Raw genomic sequence first — 19,710 nt, forward strand, 5'->3', positions numbered from 1 at the left:
AACTTTTTAATAAAGTTATTAACCCAACATCTGGGCAAGGCCTACACTCACTTCGTGTACTTGGTCCGTGTCGATCCGGAGACCTTATCCGAAAGTGCTTTGCATGCACAATAACGCTGCATACAAGTGCAAGTGCATATCTCAAGTGAGTGAAGCAAAAACAAAACAGCGTCAGATATATGTCATGTATGTAGGCCTATTCTGACAAATTCCTTACAAATTATGCTTAACGTAAAGTCCAAAATAAAAAAATTAAAAAAACGTTTAAGCAACTCATCTATGAAAGATTCAGCGAGGCTCCCCAGCCCCCAGTCATCTAGAAGCTCCTCCATATCTTATCGACCGTGTGTAGCATGCTGCAAGCGCAACTCGTGATCGTAAAGTTTCGCAACATTTACCACTCAGCAGGGCAATTACTAGCCCAACAATTGGACATCTGTATTTTGGCAGCGGCAGAGTAAAAATTTGCCTAAGTATTGGGCACATAATGCCCAACAAAACAATAACCAACGTATATATTACCCAACAAAAAAATGACCAACGTAAATTTACTCTTTTTTTTCACAGTGTAGAAAGAATCGTGTACCGCTATTTACGGACAAATTTTACAAGCCTGGTTGAGAATCAGGTCAAGTACTACTCTAAAGGAAATATATGCAACGGGAAGTAACAAGCTGAAACAAATTATTTGGTATAACGAAAATATTACATTCAACAAAAACACTCTTTTTTAGAGGATGGCATGAAAGTGGTCTAACCTTTCTAAAGGATGTAATTTGTGATGGAAATTTTCTCTCCACAGAAAACATTGCTTTAAGGGTTAAAACTAGAAAAGAAAGGTATAATGTACTGTATGATTACTCTAAATTAAGGAAATCGATACCCAAAATCTGGAATATTTCGACTCCCTTTACTCAGCCAAAGCAATTAGCTCCACATTTACAAATACCACGTTTGATCATTGGAGATAAAGAAAAACATATCAGTGAATGTAGCAGCAAATTCTTATATAAACTGCTTTGTCCCGATCACATACACACCAATACTTGTTGTATTTACTGGGAAAATAAGATAGGAACTTATTTCGATTGGGAAGTTATTTTTAAACGTAATCTTAATCAAGTTCAAGAGTGCAAGTTACGCGAATTTAATTTTTAACTTCTTTATAACCTATTACCTGTGAGAAGAAACCTACACAAATGGGGTTTAGTGAATGACAATCTATGTTTGCATTGTGGAACGGAGGAAGATATCCACCACGCTTTCATTTCTTGCGATTTGAATAAATAATTTTTTGAATATTTGAAAGAACTGACTAAAAAATTATTTCATAAAGATTTAGAAATAAATTACAAAATTCTATTTAAACATGAAGTAGACGAAAATTTGGTTTTACTTCTGACCATTGGACTTTGGTGCATTCACAAAGTCATTGTTTCAAGAAACATATCCGGAAAAAAAGAGAGACAATTTGAAATTTATATTCTTAAGAGAAATAGAAAGTAGAGTAGAAATGAAAGCTCGGTACAGAAAAGGATATGTTTATTTACCAAGAGAAATTACAAAATACGTATGAAACTCAGTAAATCTTTTGTTTTCACTGATGTCTTCAATATGCCATGTAAGATTATGGATGATTGCACAACTATGTAATTGTTTTGTATCGATATGATTTCTTTAAATGTCATGTCATCACATGTATGTTTCATTTTTATAATGTGTTATGTTGCCGTGGTGTAAATAAATCCTCTAATTGGCAAAAAGGGAAAAATATATCAATCATTATTTCAACAACACAATGAGAGAATAATGTTGTATGACATTATTCATGATAAAAAATTGATGAAATATACGCAAAAACATCAAAATTGTGTTTACTTTCCTTTTGCCTATTTTTTATAATTTTACATTGTTCGATTCTTGTAGTAATAATTTACATATAGCATTGTCAACGGTGCTTGTTTAATCTAAATTATAAAGAAGAAGTCATCATGATAAGGACCGTACATTGTAAGGTTGTTCAGATTGAGATTCATTACAATGAGGATCTCAGTGACTGCATCAATTATTCTTAAAATGGCATTATTGTGAGGTGTTGCGAGCATGAATCACAAACTAAAACTTTAGGGTATTTCAATAAAAAAATTAAAATAAGTTTTTAAAAATCCGAGCAGATTTCTGCGGTCATGAAACAGATGTGCATCTAACTAAAAAAAATTCACCAATCGTATGAGAGTGCGAAGCGCAAGCTGAAAATTTGCAATATTCCAGCTTGAAAACTTAACTTGTATATATACTTTAAAAAGAGTATTTTATTTAGAAAAACACGAAAAACAGCATATTTATTTTTGAAAAAGGAACTTTCCCATTTTGGAAAATATTAATTTCCCTGTTTTTTATTTCATTTTGGGGTGCAAGTGCCCCCGCCTCCCTCCCGGCGGATCCAACTTTCCTCAAATGGGGGGGGGGGGGGGAGCAAATTTTTTCAGCCATATTTTCCTCGATCGGCAGCTTAAATTTGATTTTTGTTTCTTTCTTTGAACGGGTAGTCCTAACAGTCAATAATTAGCTTTATACTTATCAAATTAAGTAAATATGTAAACCCTTTTTGAATAATGCGAGCGCGAGCTATATATATTTTTTTTAATATGATGGACAATATGTTTGTGATCTTCAAAACGAGATGCCTATGTAACGAAATTTAGATAATAACTGCGAGCAAGAAGCGCAAACAGAAATTTAAATATATAAGCTCTGACCTGATCTAAAGCGGACATTTTAAGAAATTTTTGCAGTTAGCCATGAAGACGATGCGTGTTTCAACCAGTGGCGGCGGAACATATTTTCCTGGGGGAGGGGGCAAGCCAAAAAGGACGAGCCCCCCCCCCCATTGGCGGAGCAAAAAAGGAAAAAAAAGGAAAGAAAGAAAAAAAGAGGGAAAAGAGAATAGAGAAAAGGAAGAGGAGACGAATGAATAAAATAATATGAAGGAAGACATGGCAATAAAAAGAATCTTTCATGTCACTATATAAATTTTACGCTCGCGCTTCGCGCTTGCATCAATTGTTTAGTTACATAGCTATCCTGTTTACGATTACAAAAATTGATTGAAAATTTCCATTCTTGATGTGGAAATGTCAAAAGTGTTTAGATCGCGCCTCGCGCTCACATCAATTGTTTATTATATACCTATTCTGTTTAAGTTACAAAGTCCTTAGAATTGTCATTTTTAGGTACAAATGTAAAAAAAATCAGCTCGCGCATCGCGCTCACATTATATAAATAAGGATTATGATATCATATATTTATGTTGATTTATAAGAATAAAGCTAAGAAGTCTCCCTCTTCACAGAAACCAAAAATCATCTTCGAGCGGCCGATCGGGGAAAATATGACTGAAAAATAATCCCCCCCCCCCATTGGCGAAGGCTGTTTTGCGTTCATTACTATAACACTGTAGCACACTATACACACAATCATGACTGCTCTATCTGCTGCATGGTCAAGGAACAAGTGCTTTATTCATACATATGAAACATGTGGTACCACGCAGGGTCCAGGGTATTATAAAACTCTCTGTGAGGGGTAACCATGGGAACAGATTAGATAGGGTAGGGGATGGAATGTGCTGACACAGGGAAGTCTGCTACTGGAAATGATGACATGGAATGAATGGAATGATTATATGCCAATGCATGGAGGCCTATACAAACCCAATAGGCTGGATCCGCCCCTGGAACACCTATAGGCGATGCGAGCGCGAGCGAAAATTTGATATATTGATATGAAAGATTCTTTTTATTTCCATGTCTTCCCCTCATCTTATTTTTTTCACTCGTCTTCCTCCTCTTTTTTTCTCTTCTCTTTTCCATCTTTTTTAGTTCTTTCTTCCCTTTTTCCTTTTTTTGGTCCGACAATAGGGGGGAGGGGGCGGGCCCCTCGGCCCTCCTCCCCCTGGATCCGCCTATGCGTATGGATAGCAGTGGACATCGTTCTGTCGTTTAAATGGTTTATTTTCAAGTGGTCTAATGCCAACTCGTCTGCTATCATTTGGTCTACCATCAGTTCGTCCACTATCCACATGGAACTGCCATTTGGTCTAATAACCAAGTTGGTCCAATTGCCATTTATTCCACATGCCATTTGGTCTAATTGAATTATAAGTGTTAATTGGGCGAAATTAAGGAAAATAAAATTGATATTAGACCAACTAGTTATACATGTATTTGAGACGAAATGGTCATAGACGAACTGGTGATAAGACGAAGTGATGACTGGACCAAATGGTTATTGGACCATGGTTGTTAGGCAAAAAGTTAATAGACAGAATTGCATTAGACTAAATAAATGTAGACCCTTTTGTGGGGGGACGAATTAGCAGCAGGCGAATTGGTTTCAACCCGCGCATACCGCCAAGGTAAGCAAAACAAATTCACGACGAAATTGGCGAATCATTCACGACGTCGTGAATGATTCGCGACGAAATTCACGATGTCGTGAATTTCGTCGCCAATTTCGTCGTGAATATTCAAATTGACGACGAAATTCACGACGAAACTGGCGACGTCGTGAATTTCGTCACCAATTTCGTCGTGAATATTCCACTGATCTGTCTTTTATGCAATGCCATGCGATGTCCCTTCAGGGCCACCATAGTATACCAATGCTTATCATTAGCGATGCAGCTGACCTCATCCCAGTTAGGCGGATGATCGGAGTCCCAAGCATGTTCTGCAACAGCAGAGCTATCGGTGCATCTGAGCGGAACATCACGGCGATGTTCCTTAATGCGCTCCACCACAGGTCTAATTACATGTTTATCATGTAATAATATTGCAAAGGCACCAATATATTGATATTTGGATTTGGGTAACTAAGATCAATACGTGTGATATCAAGACGCTCAATCTGGAATAATAGTAGCAACAGATGATGAAAAAACATAAATACGTCATCAACCACTACACTCTATTCTACCTTCAGAGGAATAGATTCGAGTTGAAAGACATCCCCCTTCTTATTTGACATCGATAGTATACAAATCATGAATGTTAATGAGTGCAATGGACAGAATATTTCATGAGGTGAAAAATCAAAAGATCCATTCAACAAGGCGTAGCCGAGTTGAATTGATCATTCATTTCACCCTTCACCGAATGAAGTATTCTGTCTATTGCACGAATGATAATAACTTTCATTATTTGGTTTATATGACACTACAAATGTCTATTCATTTATATAAAATTCATGAATTTCGATGCAAAATAAATTGATTTGTTGATTGTGGCGTACATGCAACATGCGCACGTGCAATGGACAAAATCGTATGGATCCAACATTGCACGGTTGATGTCGTCATTGTAAAATGGGCTGAATGATTGATATCAAACAACCAATCAAATGACAAGGATCTATCAATGTGTCACATAACCATGGCTTAAAATTATGCAACATACAGAATGAAAGACTGGTCATTTCGTATTATGTATGCATAGCTGCATAATCAAACTTGTATTAAGTATAAATGTATATGTTTCAAATTGCACATTAAACAGATGTGACTATGGACAAATGGAAGGTAAAATCAAATGATTATCATAATAATAATATATCATCCTTGTGGCTATACTAATTGGGGCAAGTTGTTATTTAATTTTCGTTCAAAAAACGAAAATGAGGTGAAAATATACCTTTGCGGATGATGCTAAGGAGGATAACGTTGAATAGAACTCTTCATGAAGTGAGGGACTGGCGTTTTTATATTTATCACCGAGACGAAGTTCCCTGAGATGAGGCATCTTACAAATGAACTGAGCGAGATCACGTGATGCAGACAGATGTTGACTGAGATCAATACGTATTATATGAAGATCCTCAATCTGGAATAATAATGACATAACGAAGAAAGAAAAAAATACGTCATCAAACAAGGGCCTGCATGAGCCATTATACAAATATACCAGGCTTTGAATAAGAATAGTGGGAATTATTTTTTCCGAGGTTTGCTATTTTTAGCAAAAAGCAATTACCAAGGGTGAATAATCCCCTCTATACTTTCGAAATAAAGGCCTGGAATATTTTTTTTTATATATTCTACCGTTTTATGAGTTAGAACGATAGATCTTGCTAAATTAGTTCTTGTACTCGTAATTCATTCCATTTTAATCTGAACCTGAAGCCATGCAATCAGTGGATCATTGATTAGTACCTGCGCCGTTCTTTCACGGGACTTGCCTTGTCTAGACACCTCGCTGACCGGTGCGTCGGAGCATGGTCGGAGAGATTGCACGTCACACAGAATAGTATATATCCTTCAGTGGCCATTTTATTTTCAACATCATGGTAAAATAGTGTGAATATGTTTGGTCACATGATGCTATTTAGACCAATCAGCATACTGGCTTTAATTTGTAGGATATAAATACACACTATTCTACATTTTCATCAGAATGTACTTATATCAAGCCATTGTTATAAGCATTTCAACTTGTAAATCAAGTATACGCTTGAAAAACACAATGAACAGATGCCAATATGGAAGGTAAAATGAAATCAAGATTAGTGCGGAAGATGTTGATCATCGTGGTAGTAAAGAAATCGCTGTATGATTTGATATGTTGCCTCACGATAAAGTAAACTATAATTGCGATGTCTCGACTGCACCTAGTCTTCGTCAGGCAATGTAAAATGTCGCCGCTTGGTTGTTATAATGTTACTGTATATTATTAGTGGCCCGGGGAGGAGCAGTCAAAATATACTGATGTACACATGCGTGACCAAATTATTTCCACACACCCCTTATACGAGTTATTCTGTGCGCAAAAAATAAAAACACCGTAAAGAAGGTTTTCGCGGGCTTCACTTACACATGTTGGGCCCTAAACAAGTTGCCGCCAGAATACGACTTCTAAACAAGTTTTGTACAATCGGGAAAACCCGAGCACTTTTCAGAAAAGAGGAGGAAAAGGCCCCGGGAAAATAGCTTGGGGGAAAAACAATACTGTAAATACGAGGTGACCCCGCGATTGGCCATTGAGCAGTCTTTCAAAACCACCCTTTTTCTTGAAAATCGGTGTTTTTTATACCCTTAGTGAGTGCACGCGCGGCCCGCCCACAAAAACAGTAAAACATATCTTTAAACGCGTTTTGTGTATGTGTGTGCGTTTGTGTGTGTGTCACGCATGTGTACATCAATATGGGATAAGTGGGATGATTTACATTTAATTCTTGATAATAGAGCTCCCCCCCCCCCATTTATATATAATATATCATATTCCTCCAGGATCGACACATGCAGTTATGCATATGATTATGTTCTTCCTTAAAACCATAATCAAACAAAATTCACTGTCAAACCATATTGACACAAAAAAGTAAGCATTCTTTGATGAGTACCAGCTCATTTTGAAAACAGATAAATTTGGTGAATGATGCTCATATTGTAGCTTACTTAAAGAGTTATTAAAATGAGTTAGTTATACTTACTAACGATTTGTAGCTTTCGGAAAGACTAGATTAGTAACGTTTTGAGTATCATTGAAAACGAGATACCGTTATAATTATAACATTAATGTTTCTATTTTCAATTTCATTTATGTTACATGTATATGTGTCTATGCATTACACCCTACCAATGAAACAAGTATATTGTTATTATTGGTAAATATGAAACTTTTTTACGATGAAACACGTACATGCGCTCGAGCATGTGCCAATTCACCTGGGTTGAGTGCAGCACAGTGTTGATCGGTTTCTTGCTGACGGAAAACACACAATGGCTAGGATGCGAACCCATGACCCTTTGTTTGAAAGACGAGAGTCCGAACCACTACACCACGACGCACCCACATGATAATAAGCGCTATCGAAATCGGACTAATTGAAGTTCACAAGTCCTTTGTTCTTATGAGCCAAACCGAAGAAATATGCAAATAAAAACAAGTAAAATCACAAAGAAAATTGAATCCGACTCTACACACATACTAAGTGACATCGGAATAGTATCTTGCTTTATTGGTCAGGTTCTTTTTTTAAAGGGGGGGGGGGGGGTGTAATGACGGTAAACAGCCCTACATAACCTATACATACGTCCAACCGAACGCTAAATCAACATAAATAAACCGGTACTACAGTGTGTATAAAAACGGGACAGATGTGAAGTATATAAAATATTTGTTTCCAATTTTAATGTCTATATTTTGGTGTTAATAGGTGTTCTTAGGTCATATCTTTCAAATGCTATTTAAGAAAAACAGTTTCGAACACGGAATGTTTTGTCTGGGGTTAAAAAGGAGGATTTCGCCAAAATGGCATAAAATTATAAACATGATGATCGGACTTCTTGCTATTTAGCACTTCCTCTTAACCTTTTCTTTCTCTTTGCCATAATCTTCACATCATGTGATCAAATTTATTTTCAGATTTATCTATTTGCTTGAATTATTCTGTTGTTTTTAATATGCTCTCTGTTAGCTTTGAATATTCCATCTTCAAGCTAAAATAATTTTGCTTCAACTGGAGTATGGGAGAGCGTGGATTTTTTTTTCAAATTCTTTAATTGTGTGCTACAAAGGTTATGGTGCCTTTTGAACAGTGCCACACAAATGATGGGCGGGGGTTTAGGATGCTCCCCCTCCCCCTCAATTAAAAACAATCATGACCAAGAAAAAAAGTGGACAGGAAATAAAAGGAAGGATAAAAAGTAAAATATGATATTATTTTCTAAATATTATGTCAAAATCTATCACATAATTTTACATTGTAATAAAAAAGTGGGAATATTTGCGTGCTCACTTCACTCGCTCACAGCTTTTTAATACATTTTACCTCAGCTGCCATATCTAGCTCCTTCAAAATTGACCCAATAAACCATTGTCATTGAAAGACATGAATGCCTTCCTGTGTTTCCTGTCAAGCAATTAAACTTGGTCAAGGAATAAATGACCCCTTGACAAAAGAGATTCATATCTTTTCACGGTACATAACATATTTTTTTTACATTATAAAAGGATTTGAATAATCACAAATTGTCACAATTAATCATGCAAATCTTCTTGCTTGGGTTGAAAAAAATATATTCTTTTCTCAGTTCCTTATCAAGGAAAATTAAAGCGTAAGAGAAAATCAACTGAGAAAAACAAAATAATTAAAATGAATAAATAGATTTGTAAATAAAATCTGACAGCATAATTCGAAAATTGTGGCACAGATGATGAAAAGGTCAAGTAGGAGTCTCCTGATTAGCAAGAAGTCTAATCATCATATTACTCATATTCTGCAATTCAAGCGCATGCCTCTTTTTTAACCCCAAACAAAAATGTTCCGTGTTCGCTCAAGCAAGAACAAAATTAATTCAAACAGAATGAGATATTTTCTGAAAATCATCGCTAAAATCTTCCACAAATGAATTTCATAATTCCATTTTATTTCTAATCGCTCACAGATATTAAAAAATAATACGCCACTAATTACCAGTAAATATGGTGTTTAAAGCAGCCACAGATTTAGCAAATTAACCTTTATAAGAGAATATTGACTATTAAAAAGTGCTCTTAATTCCCGGAGATAGATGTAGAAGGTATTACAAAACATTTCCAATTACCGGACATGATAATAATTTATGATTATTTTTACAACGATTATACACACTATGATAATCTATTGAAATTAACTGTAAACTGCGAACACGTCATTTGTTGGGTGAAACGCACAATAATTTTGAATAAGTAAGTATAAACATGAACAAATAATAATAATTTTAATACGTACTTTCGAATGAGTGGCGTTATCAGCAAGCACCTCGGATAAATTTTCATGCATATCCTCTACTCGGCCTGCAGAGATAGCGATCCATGCTGATCTCAGAGTAGATGAGGAGCACATGAAGTCAGCCAGGTCCTCCAAGTATGCACATCATTTATGAGAAAAGATAAAAAATAAAATCGTATCACACATACACGTAATCTATACTTGAAAATAAAATTCTGACATTTAAAGAAATATATACTCTTTCAACTTGGAGAGCTTATGCTAAAGCTTAACACTAAACATCATGTACATCAGCCAAAAGGTAATCATTACAGATATGTCTTATCTAATGTTAAACCTCAGTAGCTCACTTCTAATGACACAAGTTTATATATATATCCAATATCCAGTTAACCATAATATTATTAAACTTACTTTCTGAGCTTTAGAAAAGGTAAACAAATGTAACATTTTAATAAAATCACCTTTTAGCTCTACAAAAAATGATTTAAAAGTAATGATAATTTGGAAAAGCAAATTGCCTTACCCCAATATCATATAAATAGACAGCAAATGCAGAGAAAAGGGTAATCAAATACAGATTGTGGCCAAAAATGTTATTGTTTATTTTTCTTGGGGGTGGCGGCTATTTTGAATTTAGGCCCGGCACACTTTTTTCTCGAACGCGAGATAAAAAAAGTAATAATATTGTCATTTCATGTTAAAATGCAATAAAAGGAATAAAAAAAGGTTGGCGTATCGAAATGACAAAAATAGGACGTTTGGCCCAGGTATAGACCACTCTTAATATTTTATTCACTATTTCATCTGCAATTTTTAAGAACAAATTTTTCGTTAGAGTAAATTTGCCCTTTAAAATTTGACTGTTGCTATTCCTGTATGAATTGCTTTTGAAACTTTACTTACCACATTGCGATGATTCATGATGAAGATATGTCCCGCTACTGTGTGCGCCGGTATCTTCTTCTCCCCGATCTCAAGTATCTTTCTGGATGAAGTCGATAGATGATCTGCCACAGCTTTAGCCACTGTTTGGTCTTGACTCTCATATGCTGCATCAACAATGTAGTCATCATCGATACGCCTATATCTCGTTGATCGCGTTGTCGTTGATGCTATGAGACGAGTTATGATATCCCATCCGACCTCCTTCTGTTGGGCTGAGGTGAAGTACAGAAGCTCACGGAATTCACTTGCTTTTTTAATTATATCCTTCATCAACCCGTCGTACTCACTTCTGTTTGAGTTGTGAAGAGATGCCAGATACATCCCTGATAGATACTCCTGAAACAGCTTATGAGGGAACTGGACAGATGAGACTGCAGAATGAGAATGGTGTCTTCTGTCTCTCCGAGAGGGAGTTTGCGTTTGTTTAGTGAGTACTGCAACTTGGCAACCTGTATCCACAGAACCCGGCAATCTGTGAAATTCTTCTTCAGTGAACACCAGTCTCCTTTCATGGAGCCCCTGCAAGGCTAGGCAACCGATATTGGATAGATGACGTAGAATGTCCTTCCGTTTCTTATCCATTTCTCCATCAATATTACTAGCAGAGGAATCGAGCTTGGAAAGATAATGGTCTACTAAAAAGTGGATCATCTCATCAAACAGTTGGGAATACGTTTGCAACTTGAACATTGCACTTCGCCGTTCGCCGTCGAAGTCTTTCCACATGATGCAAAGCATTACTGTGTATATTGGGAATGGGGCCATGTTCTCTCTGATCACATCGTTGTTTGATATGAATCGATTCAAATCTTCAGCCAAAGTTGTGTCTGGATGGAAGAACTTAGTGATGTAGGCAGACAGATTTTTAGCAGAAAAACCTTCGACCGCAATGAAAGCATAGAGCTTTCTAAGCTCACTAATCTTCCGTATCTCATCTGATTTCCATCCTCTTGATGTAATTAGCACTCTCCCTGACTTGAACAGCCGATTTAAGATGATCAAGGCGATCTGGTTAGGGTTGTTTAGATCACCAGCTAACTCGTCTAGGCCGTCCAGAACAAGAAAGATGTCTTTCTGGTGGGAGAAGATATGCTTGTTTAGCTGCATGGCTGTAATCTCAATGTCGTCTGGGAGGTAAGACATTATTATCTCTCCAATAGTCTTATCACTTACGTCACGAAGAAGGACGAGAAGTACCAGTTTGAACTCTTGGTAGCCTGCTCCATGAATCCAGTCCCAAGCAATCTTTGCACAAAGAGTTGTCTTCCCCACACCTCCTTCACCTTCAACCAGCAACCGTTTAGGTAGAACTCCGTTGACTTTAGTCTTGAGCAAGTTATCGTAGAGTAGCGGTGCCTTTCTTGTTGTCTTCTTATTTTCTTCCATCAACATTAGGTTGGTGAAGATCTCATCAAACTTGAATAAAATGCCACTGTTCAGTGGATCTGCTTGAATCTGACAGTTGTGAATTGAATAATATTCTTTGACCGCTTTTATGACATTCTGGAATTCCTCTTCCGTCAGTGATGGTATGTGATCACCAACCTGACCTGTAGTAAGATAGAAAATAGCATGTCATTAAGACTAACTAACTAATAAAATGTAATTAAATATGTATACCCTACCTTTAGTTGATATTCCGTGTTATTTGTTAATAGTCCTTATGTTTTCTTGCTGCTGTTTTTAGCATACTTTCATGACTTTGGAAATACTTAATGTAAATTTCAGAATTATTTGAGTTTTACACTTCATTATGGCTAACAAACAAAATCAAGAAATACTTTTACACTCTCGTGATAATTTTTTTTCAAATTCTATATCAATGAACATTTTTTTATCAGTATCGTCATTTGCATTCTCATTTTATAAATATCATTTACTTTTACGTATCATTTATCATTATCGACTTTATTGTGTCCATCATCCTTCCTCAAACTCTCATTGTTATTATTTTAATTTATATAACATTATCATTACTATATTTTCTCTACATAGCAGTAGGATACGTGATGTTAATCACCGTTCAGTAAACTGTCGGCAAGCTGTACCAGTTTGATGTTTTTTAACTTGTTGGATAGTATCTCCCGTGCTTTATTATCTCGTACTGTCTTCAGCCACTCGCAAAGCATCTTATAGGTAGCTTGCATTATGTTCCCAATGTTATCTCTCTCAAACCGACTTAGTTGAGCCTCAGTGAATCCTAGAGCTAGCCCCACCTTCCTGAAGTCTGATGGATCCATACCGTCAGCAAGGAGATGTAACTCATGCTCAGTTAGATTCCTATGGGCATATTGTGGAGAGAATGAATCAGAATCGAGCTCCCACATTACCTTTTATATTTGTAGACTATATGTTCGGGAAAAGATTGGTATTATGAATATCCTTTAAAGTTTTTCATATAGATGCAATTAGTTTTTACCCATCAATAATAATAAAATGATTATATACACTCAGCAAAAAAAAGTTCTTGGACATTTATAAAAGTTACAATATTCCATATAAATATTTGGTTAAAGGCAAATTATTGTCTGTCAACACGACCAGACAATATTCCTCTTCCAGTATGACATGACATTTTCATGTGAACAGTCATGCATGATCCATCTCATTATGCATCTCATGATGCATCCCTGAGCATGTAATTCAAAGGATAACCACCTGTTGAAATTGTTGAATGTATGCCTACAGGATGGCCATGATCATTAGCATTTGAACGGTCCATTTCTTGCAATTTTCTTTTACTGACATTGCTATTGTTTAAAGCATTTAACCACCCATGCATGATTGTTCACATGAAAATTTCATGTCATACTGGAAGAGGAATATTGTCTGGTCATGCTCATATACAATAATTTGCCTTTGATCAAATATCGATATGGAATATTTTGACTTTTATAAGTGTCCAAGAATTTTTTTGAGTGTATGATGCAAAAGCTGGACTGTTGCAGCTTGAGGCTGAACAAGTCGTTAAAAGCAGTATTTGCGTAATCAAGCGACGCACTCGATTTCCGTCAAATGTCATTGGACTGTACAAGAATATAATCATCCAATGTTGAAAATAGGAATTAATTTGTTACACTGTCACATTAAGGAACTTAATTCAATTTGCTTACTTGGTATTTGGACCCGGGTTAGACTCAACGTCACCAGACCGCAGTAGGAGCACGTTGGTTATATGACAAGAGTATCTCCTTTTGATTACATCACCATGAGATGGGGGCGATCTGTCATGTCTACTGACTGGAGAGATTGGTGTTTCATGATACTCTGCGACCTTTTGATTACGAAGGGAGTAACATAGAGGGAAAACATAAAGACAACAGTAATACACAATTTACATTGAAAACTGTTCTTTGTAGTTCTATTAAATTCAAATCTTTCCGACTCTCTTTTTTGCAGATGTTAGACCCAACATACGCATTACTTAACATTACATGACGGTTTATTTGAGTGTTTGTGTCAAAATCACCATTAATAATATCTTGAATTATCTTTAGAATACAATTTCCAAACTAAATTAATTGTTTTACAGGTATATTATTAGGTATGCTTAACTCATACTATTAGAAGTTGCTATAATATTCGCCAGACACCCTCTTTCTTTACTTTTTGCTAGATATATCTCGGTAGGTAATATTAAAAAAACAGCTACCTTTCGGATGGCTTTGATTGTTGTTTTTCGTATTATCCTGATAACATTGTGTTCCTAATTATTCTAAGTGAGACAAAAGTAGTTCTAGTCAAGAAATAGATTTTACATATCGCACCTACCCTGGTACAAGATGATATGTTTTCAGCGTTGCCTAGTAGATTCATTATAGATCTAGGCGGAGATTCGTAATCTGTTCCCGACGGTAAAGGGTTTGATGTCTCCTCGTCATGTTTGCTGTCATCCTGATCACCAGTGATGGCTCTAGCTACATGTAACTGTGGGGTTGAATCCGATAAGCAGTCTGGTTGGTCTGGTTTACTAATTTGACGTGATGCGTGAGGAATGGTTATATATCTCATGTCCAACTCGTCCTCGTCACAAGGGTTGGTAGGTTTAGCGTCAGAAGGATCCGGTACAGGATTGGATTCTTTGTCTGTGGAACAAGTTGAAAGCGTGCGGTGAGCAGCGCACAGAGATCCATAATAATAATAATACACTCTAAAAACGAAGAGCTAATTTATCTCTTAAAGAACGTGTATAGCGACTGCACTTCGGAGTGCTGATTTTTCTCGTTCTGAATTTTGAACTAGACAAATAAGCACTCCGTGGTACAGTCACTATACACACTGTTTAAGAGCTAAATTAGCTATTTGTTTTTTAGAGTGTAACACTAATAATAATGATAATCATACCTATCATAATACCAGCATTCTTAAATTATATACTTTATATAGCACATATCACCTTGATCACTGTCAAATGCGTCCCTATGCGATTTTAGAACAAAACAAATAAAGCAAAGAAAATTTGCTGGACATCATGGCACTATTAAAAACTCAATATTTTTCTTCTTAATTAAGTATGTTTTTTTTCAAATGGATTTCATCTTGGGTGTAGAAGAGTTCTAAAGATAATTATGATGGGGTGGTATTATAAGGTGAAGGGGCAGCATGGGCAAAGAATCGCCTTCTATAACGTGATCTGAGCAATAGTATAAATTATTCAGACGATCATTTTAAGCTGGTCTAAGATTGTGAGCTGGTATATACTTCAGTAAACAATTAAAGAGATGCTCCGGGTTGAGGATATTTAAAGGACAAGTCCACCCCAACTAAAAATTGATATGAATAAAAATAGAAAAATTCAACAAGCATAACACTGAAAATTTCATCAAAATCGGATGTAAAATAAGAAAGTTATCCAAGAGAGAGAGTTGATGACATCAATCACTCACTATTTCTTTTGTTTTTTATTATATGAAATATGAAATGTTTCTATTTTCTCGTCATTGTCATGTGAAATGAAGTTTAATTCCTCCCTCAACACGTGGAATTCCATTATTTTAACATTTTGTGTTTCAGGCAAGGATGTCCTAATCGTCAAATTCGTAAAAATTGAAATATTGTATAATTCAAACAATAAAAATACAACAGAAACAGTGAGTGAGTAACATCATCGACTCTCTCATTTGGAATTAACTGGCTCGTTCACATAACTATTTTGTTGAAAATAAGCAAAACTTTGAAATGTCATAACTTTCTTATTACATCCGATTTTGATGAAATTTTCAGCATTGTGCTTGTCTGATTTTTCTCTATTGATTCAAATCAACATTTTTCTGTGGTAGACTTGACCTTTAAATCTAACTAAAAAGGGTACGATTCACAGAGCAAAATGCTGAGAATTCCATCAAAATCGGATAACAAATAACGCAATAATTGAATTTCAAGTTTAGCAATGTTTTATAAAAACAGTTAAAGGAAAATGAGACCTTTGGAACAAGATAGCTTGTGTGAAAACAGAAAAATCAAAGAAATAGATTAACGAAAGTTGGGGAAAATCAGACGAATAATAAGAAAGTTATGAGAATTTTAATATTGCGATCACTAATGCTATGGAGATCCTCAAATTGGCAATGCGACTAGGATGTGTGATGTCACTTGTGAACAACTCTCCCCATTACTTTAATATATATTTCACTTAAATTGCCTCTTTTATCACATCTATAAGTACATCATGTGTTCTTTCTATAGGAGGGCATGTAATACAGATTTTTAAAGAATACATCATGGATAAAGAGTTTGTATCACCATAAGAAAAAGCAAAAAGAGACATTTTGAGGGTATGTTATAGTCCATCAAAGGGAAAGTTGTTCACATGTGACATCACACATTCTAGTCGCATTGCCAATTAGAGGGTCTCCATAGCATTAGTGATTGCAATATTCAAATGCTCATAACTTTATTATTATTTGTCCGATTTATCTCATACTTTCTTTGTTCTTATTCTTTGATTTTTCTTTTCCAACACAAGCCTACTTGTTCCAAAGTTTTTATTCCCCTTAAAATGCACGTCCTCATGATTATTCATTAGGTGTGTTGACGATGTCTCATCCCCATTTTACCTTTTTTATGTTATTACATTAAATCATAATTGTTTCATTTGTTCATATTTGTGTTTATGATGTGTCTCCAATATGATAAAATAAGCTGCAGAAATATATACCTAATACACCTCATCAGTTGTCAATCCAATTGTTTTAGTTCTTGGTAGAACAGTAGAGGAAAATCATATAATAAAATACAACAGGACAAGTGGGGATATAACATCATCAATCTGCTCATTGAATAGTCATGAAGACAAGCCGAGAACTATTTCACCGGAATAATGCAATTGTTTAAAATGCCATAACTTTGTTATTTCTTGTCCGATTTTGTTCAAAATTCCAGTGTTTTCTTTGTCCAACTTTTCTTTATCTGTTCAAATAATATCATTTTCTGCCCATCCCTTTAATAATATATTTTGGAGCCATTGAATGGAGACACTGATAAGTTAAAAACGGTACTTTAAACATTACACGCGACTGGACCAGGAGCCAATTAAGACGGTGTGATGTGGGAATATTGTTTTACGGTTAACTACTCGTACTGCAGGATTTTGAAGTACTTGTAACCTGTTTATTTTGGAATTGGGCATCCTGTAGAGTAAATTATTACAGTAACCTAGATGGCGTATTACAAGAGCCTGGACAAGCTGGCCGAACCGTAACGATCTTACACATAGAAAATGATCCATGTTGAGTGTGTTGAGTGACATTACCTGGGCTTTTGATATCACACGATGATCCATTGACGGCGGCGCAACCAGGAATAGCCGAAGTCGACAGAGTCTGACTATCCACATTGACTTTTGTACTGTCGATGTTAGTTGGAGATTCGGTTTGGGAGGTTTTCAGGTCTACAACGTCAGAAGACGTGGGTTGTTGAGAAGACTTGTTGACATTTTGGCTATTTTCATCTTTTGAAGAACCATTGCAAGATGGCTTCTTGCTATTGGCATTGCCATTTTCGTTTGATTGTTCAGTTTCTTTCTCCGGGTCATGACGATACTTCCCGAGATACGTGCCGATCCTGACACGCCAGACACTAAGAGAGACGGGCATGGTGACATCAGGAGACTGCATGTCATAAGAAAACATACACGTACCATTGATAAACAGTGGACGCATTGATGTAGTGATGTATTAAAAGAATCAGTATGAAATTCAAAATATATTATCCTTAAAATAAACACATACAAACATACTTGCCCGTATTCTGAACTCATAGTCTTAAGCTGGGGTTCAACTATCGGGAGCCACAAGAAGTACGCAGGTCTCCATAACCACATGATCAATGTTGTCATCGCATTTTGCATGTTTTGGCACTCAAAACAGTACAAAAATCGTGTTATTATTAATGAAAAAAGAATATTCACCATGACTGTAAAAAATAAAGTGATAAAACATTATTTGGCACTTACAGTGGAGTCACTATACAAGCACTGTAAGTGTGAAACTAGCACTCAATTTTTTACAGTGTATAGAATATAGGATAGATCTCATTACAATCAAATGAGGCGCCTTGGGTAAAGTATTTTTTACGCTTAGCTTCGCATAGTTTTTAACCCCAGATCACGTTGTATTTCTTTAACTGGTTTTCAGAACATAAACCAATGTGTCGATTTGTTTGATAGTTTTAGTTTTATTGCATAAATGATTCCAATTCAATGAATTGCACCAGTTTTGAAAAGGAACATTTATAATATGAGGGATACAAAATTGAAATATTGCGTCCAATAAACGAAGAATAAGACTGTCCATGAATCGCTGACGCTAACGACAAAACATGATTGAACATGGAGCATTTTTCATAAAGCAATACTTCATACACACAACCTTTAAATGAGTAATATGTGAAAAAATAATGTGTTTCAATGGCTTTTATCTCAGAGAATAATTATTTGTTCATTGGGTGCATCTATTGTTGTGTGCCCCAATACAACAGACAATCGTCTGCTCGACCATGAGTATTTCAATAACATCGACCACCCTTTCACACGGTACAAACATCGTAGTTTGAACGATGATTCCAGTGAAAAATAATTCTAATTAATAATTTTTAGCACTTGTGAATCCATACTAGGGTCACGATTTTTAATCACAATCACGAATTCAAACTCTACTGCGGAGGCAAATTCCAGTGAAGTTTCACTCAAACCACGGTACGAATTTTACGTCTGGAAGGTTGACCTCCAAACCATCTTTTGAGGAGCGGAGCTTACGTGACCTTCCAAGCACTTCCGTAAACAATACAATTGGAAAGAATTCATCGTAGTTTCTTTTGCAACGCAGTGTTTTGATTGTTTTTTTTTATTTTTTCGGAAGTCTTTCGAAAATTTTGAGACGAAATTCGCGACATACGGGCATCTCCAAGAAAATTCCAAGCAGCCCGAAACATGGTGCCAAAGAAACCCTTGCATTCTTTATCATTTTTAATATTCATTAGAGTGTTTGATATACAATTATTGTAGATAAGTTAATTGTTTCTCTGTTCTGTGACATGTATGGTTTCTTTTTAACAAACCCATGACCATTGCCCCAACTCGATTGGAAAGAGAACGAAAACAAACACATCATTTTGAGAAAACACAAAATTGGGAAAACCAGTACCGTAAGGGCACTAGTATTCAACCCGGCATAATTCAAAGATTTTGACATATTTCCAAAAATATTTAGAAATATGGAAACTTAATTTCTTAATTTCATACCTTTGTTATTTCCAGGGTAATCTGTTGTCGGTATTTTCTTTATCAAACTGTCGACTGTATGCGCCGATGGCCTTTTGCACTGAATTGCACTAGTATTCAACCTAGTGAGGATAGATAGCAAATCTCAAAAGGGTTTATATTGCTAAATTAGATCTAGATCTATGTAAGTCTCTGGCTTTGAATAATTCCCTGTTCGGTCTCATCTCAAATGGTCTAGTCCATAGTCGGATGGAACAAGGGCAGATTGAGAGACA

At 35.8% G+C, this 19,710-nt stretch overlaps 1 protein-coding gene across 1 annotated transcript; it reads right to left on the reverse strand.

Moving 5' to 3' along the window:
- Positions 1-5,242: 5,242 nt before the first annotated feature.
- On the reverse strand, positions 5,243-18,838 carry LOC121414172. The gene is made up of 7 exons (XM_041607246.1): positions 17,468-18,838; positions 14,488-14,801; positions 13,830-13,990; positions 12,737-12,996; positions 10,675-12,266; positions 9,769-9,897; positions 5,243-5,879 (listed from the first exon to the last, which is right to left on the reverse strand). Exons 1-7 carry the CDS (start codon positions 17,874-17,876, stop codon positions 5,661-5,663), a joined length of 3,084 nt encoding a protein of 1,027 aa, XP_041463180.1. The 5' UTR covers positions 17,877-18,838; the 3' UTR covers positions 5,243-5,660.
- Positions 18,839-19,710: the final 872 nt, after the last annotated feature.

The sequence above is a fragment of the Lytechinus variegatus genome, chromosome 4 (genome assembly GCF_018143015.1).
Source record: "Lytechinus variegatus isolate NC3 chromosome 4, Lvar_3.0, whole genome shotgun sequence".
Lineage (NCBI taxonomy): Eukaryota > Metazoa > Echinodermata > Echinoidea > Temnopleuroida > Toxopneustidae > Lytechinus > Lytechinus variegatus.

Coding starts and splice junctions, on each gene's coding strand:
- LOC121414172 (XM_041607246.1), bottom strand. CDS start 17,876: ATGCGTCCACTGTTTATCAATGGTACGTGTATGTTTTCTTATGACATG. Junction 14,802..17,467: donor GTGTGATATCAAAAGCCCAG/GTAATGTCACTC, acceptor CTTGTTCCACAG/ACAAAGAATCCAATCCTGTA. Junction 5,880..9,768: donor ATAACGCCACTCATTCGAAA/GTACGTATTAAA, acceptor TTATTATTCCAG/ATTGAGGATCTTCATATAAT.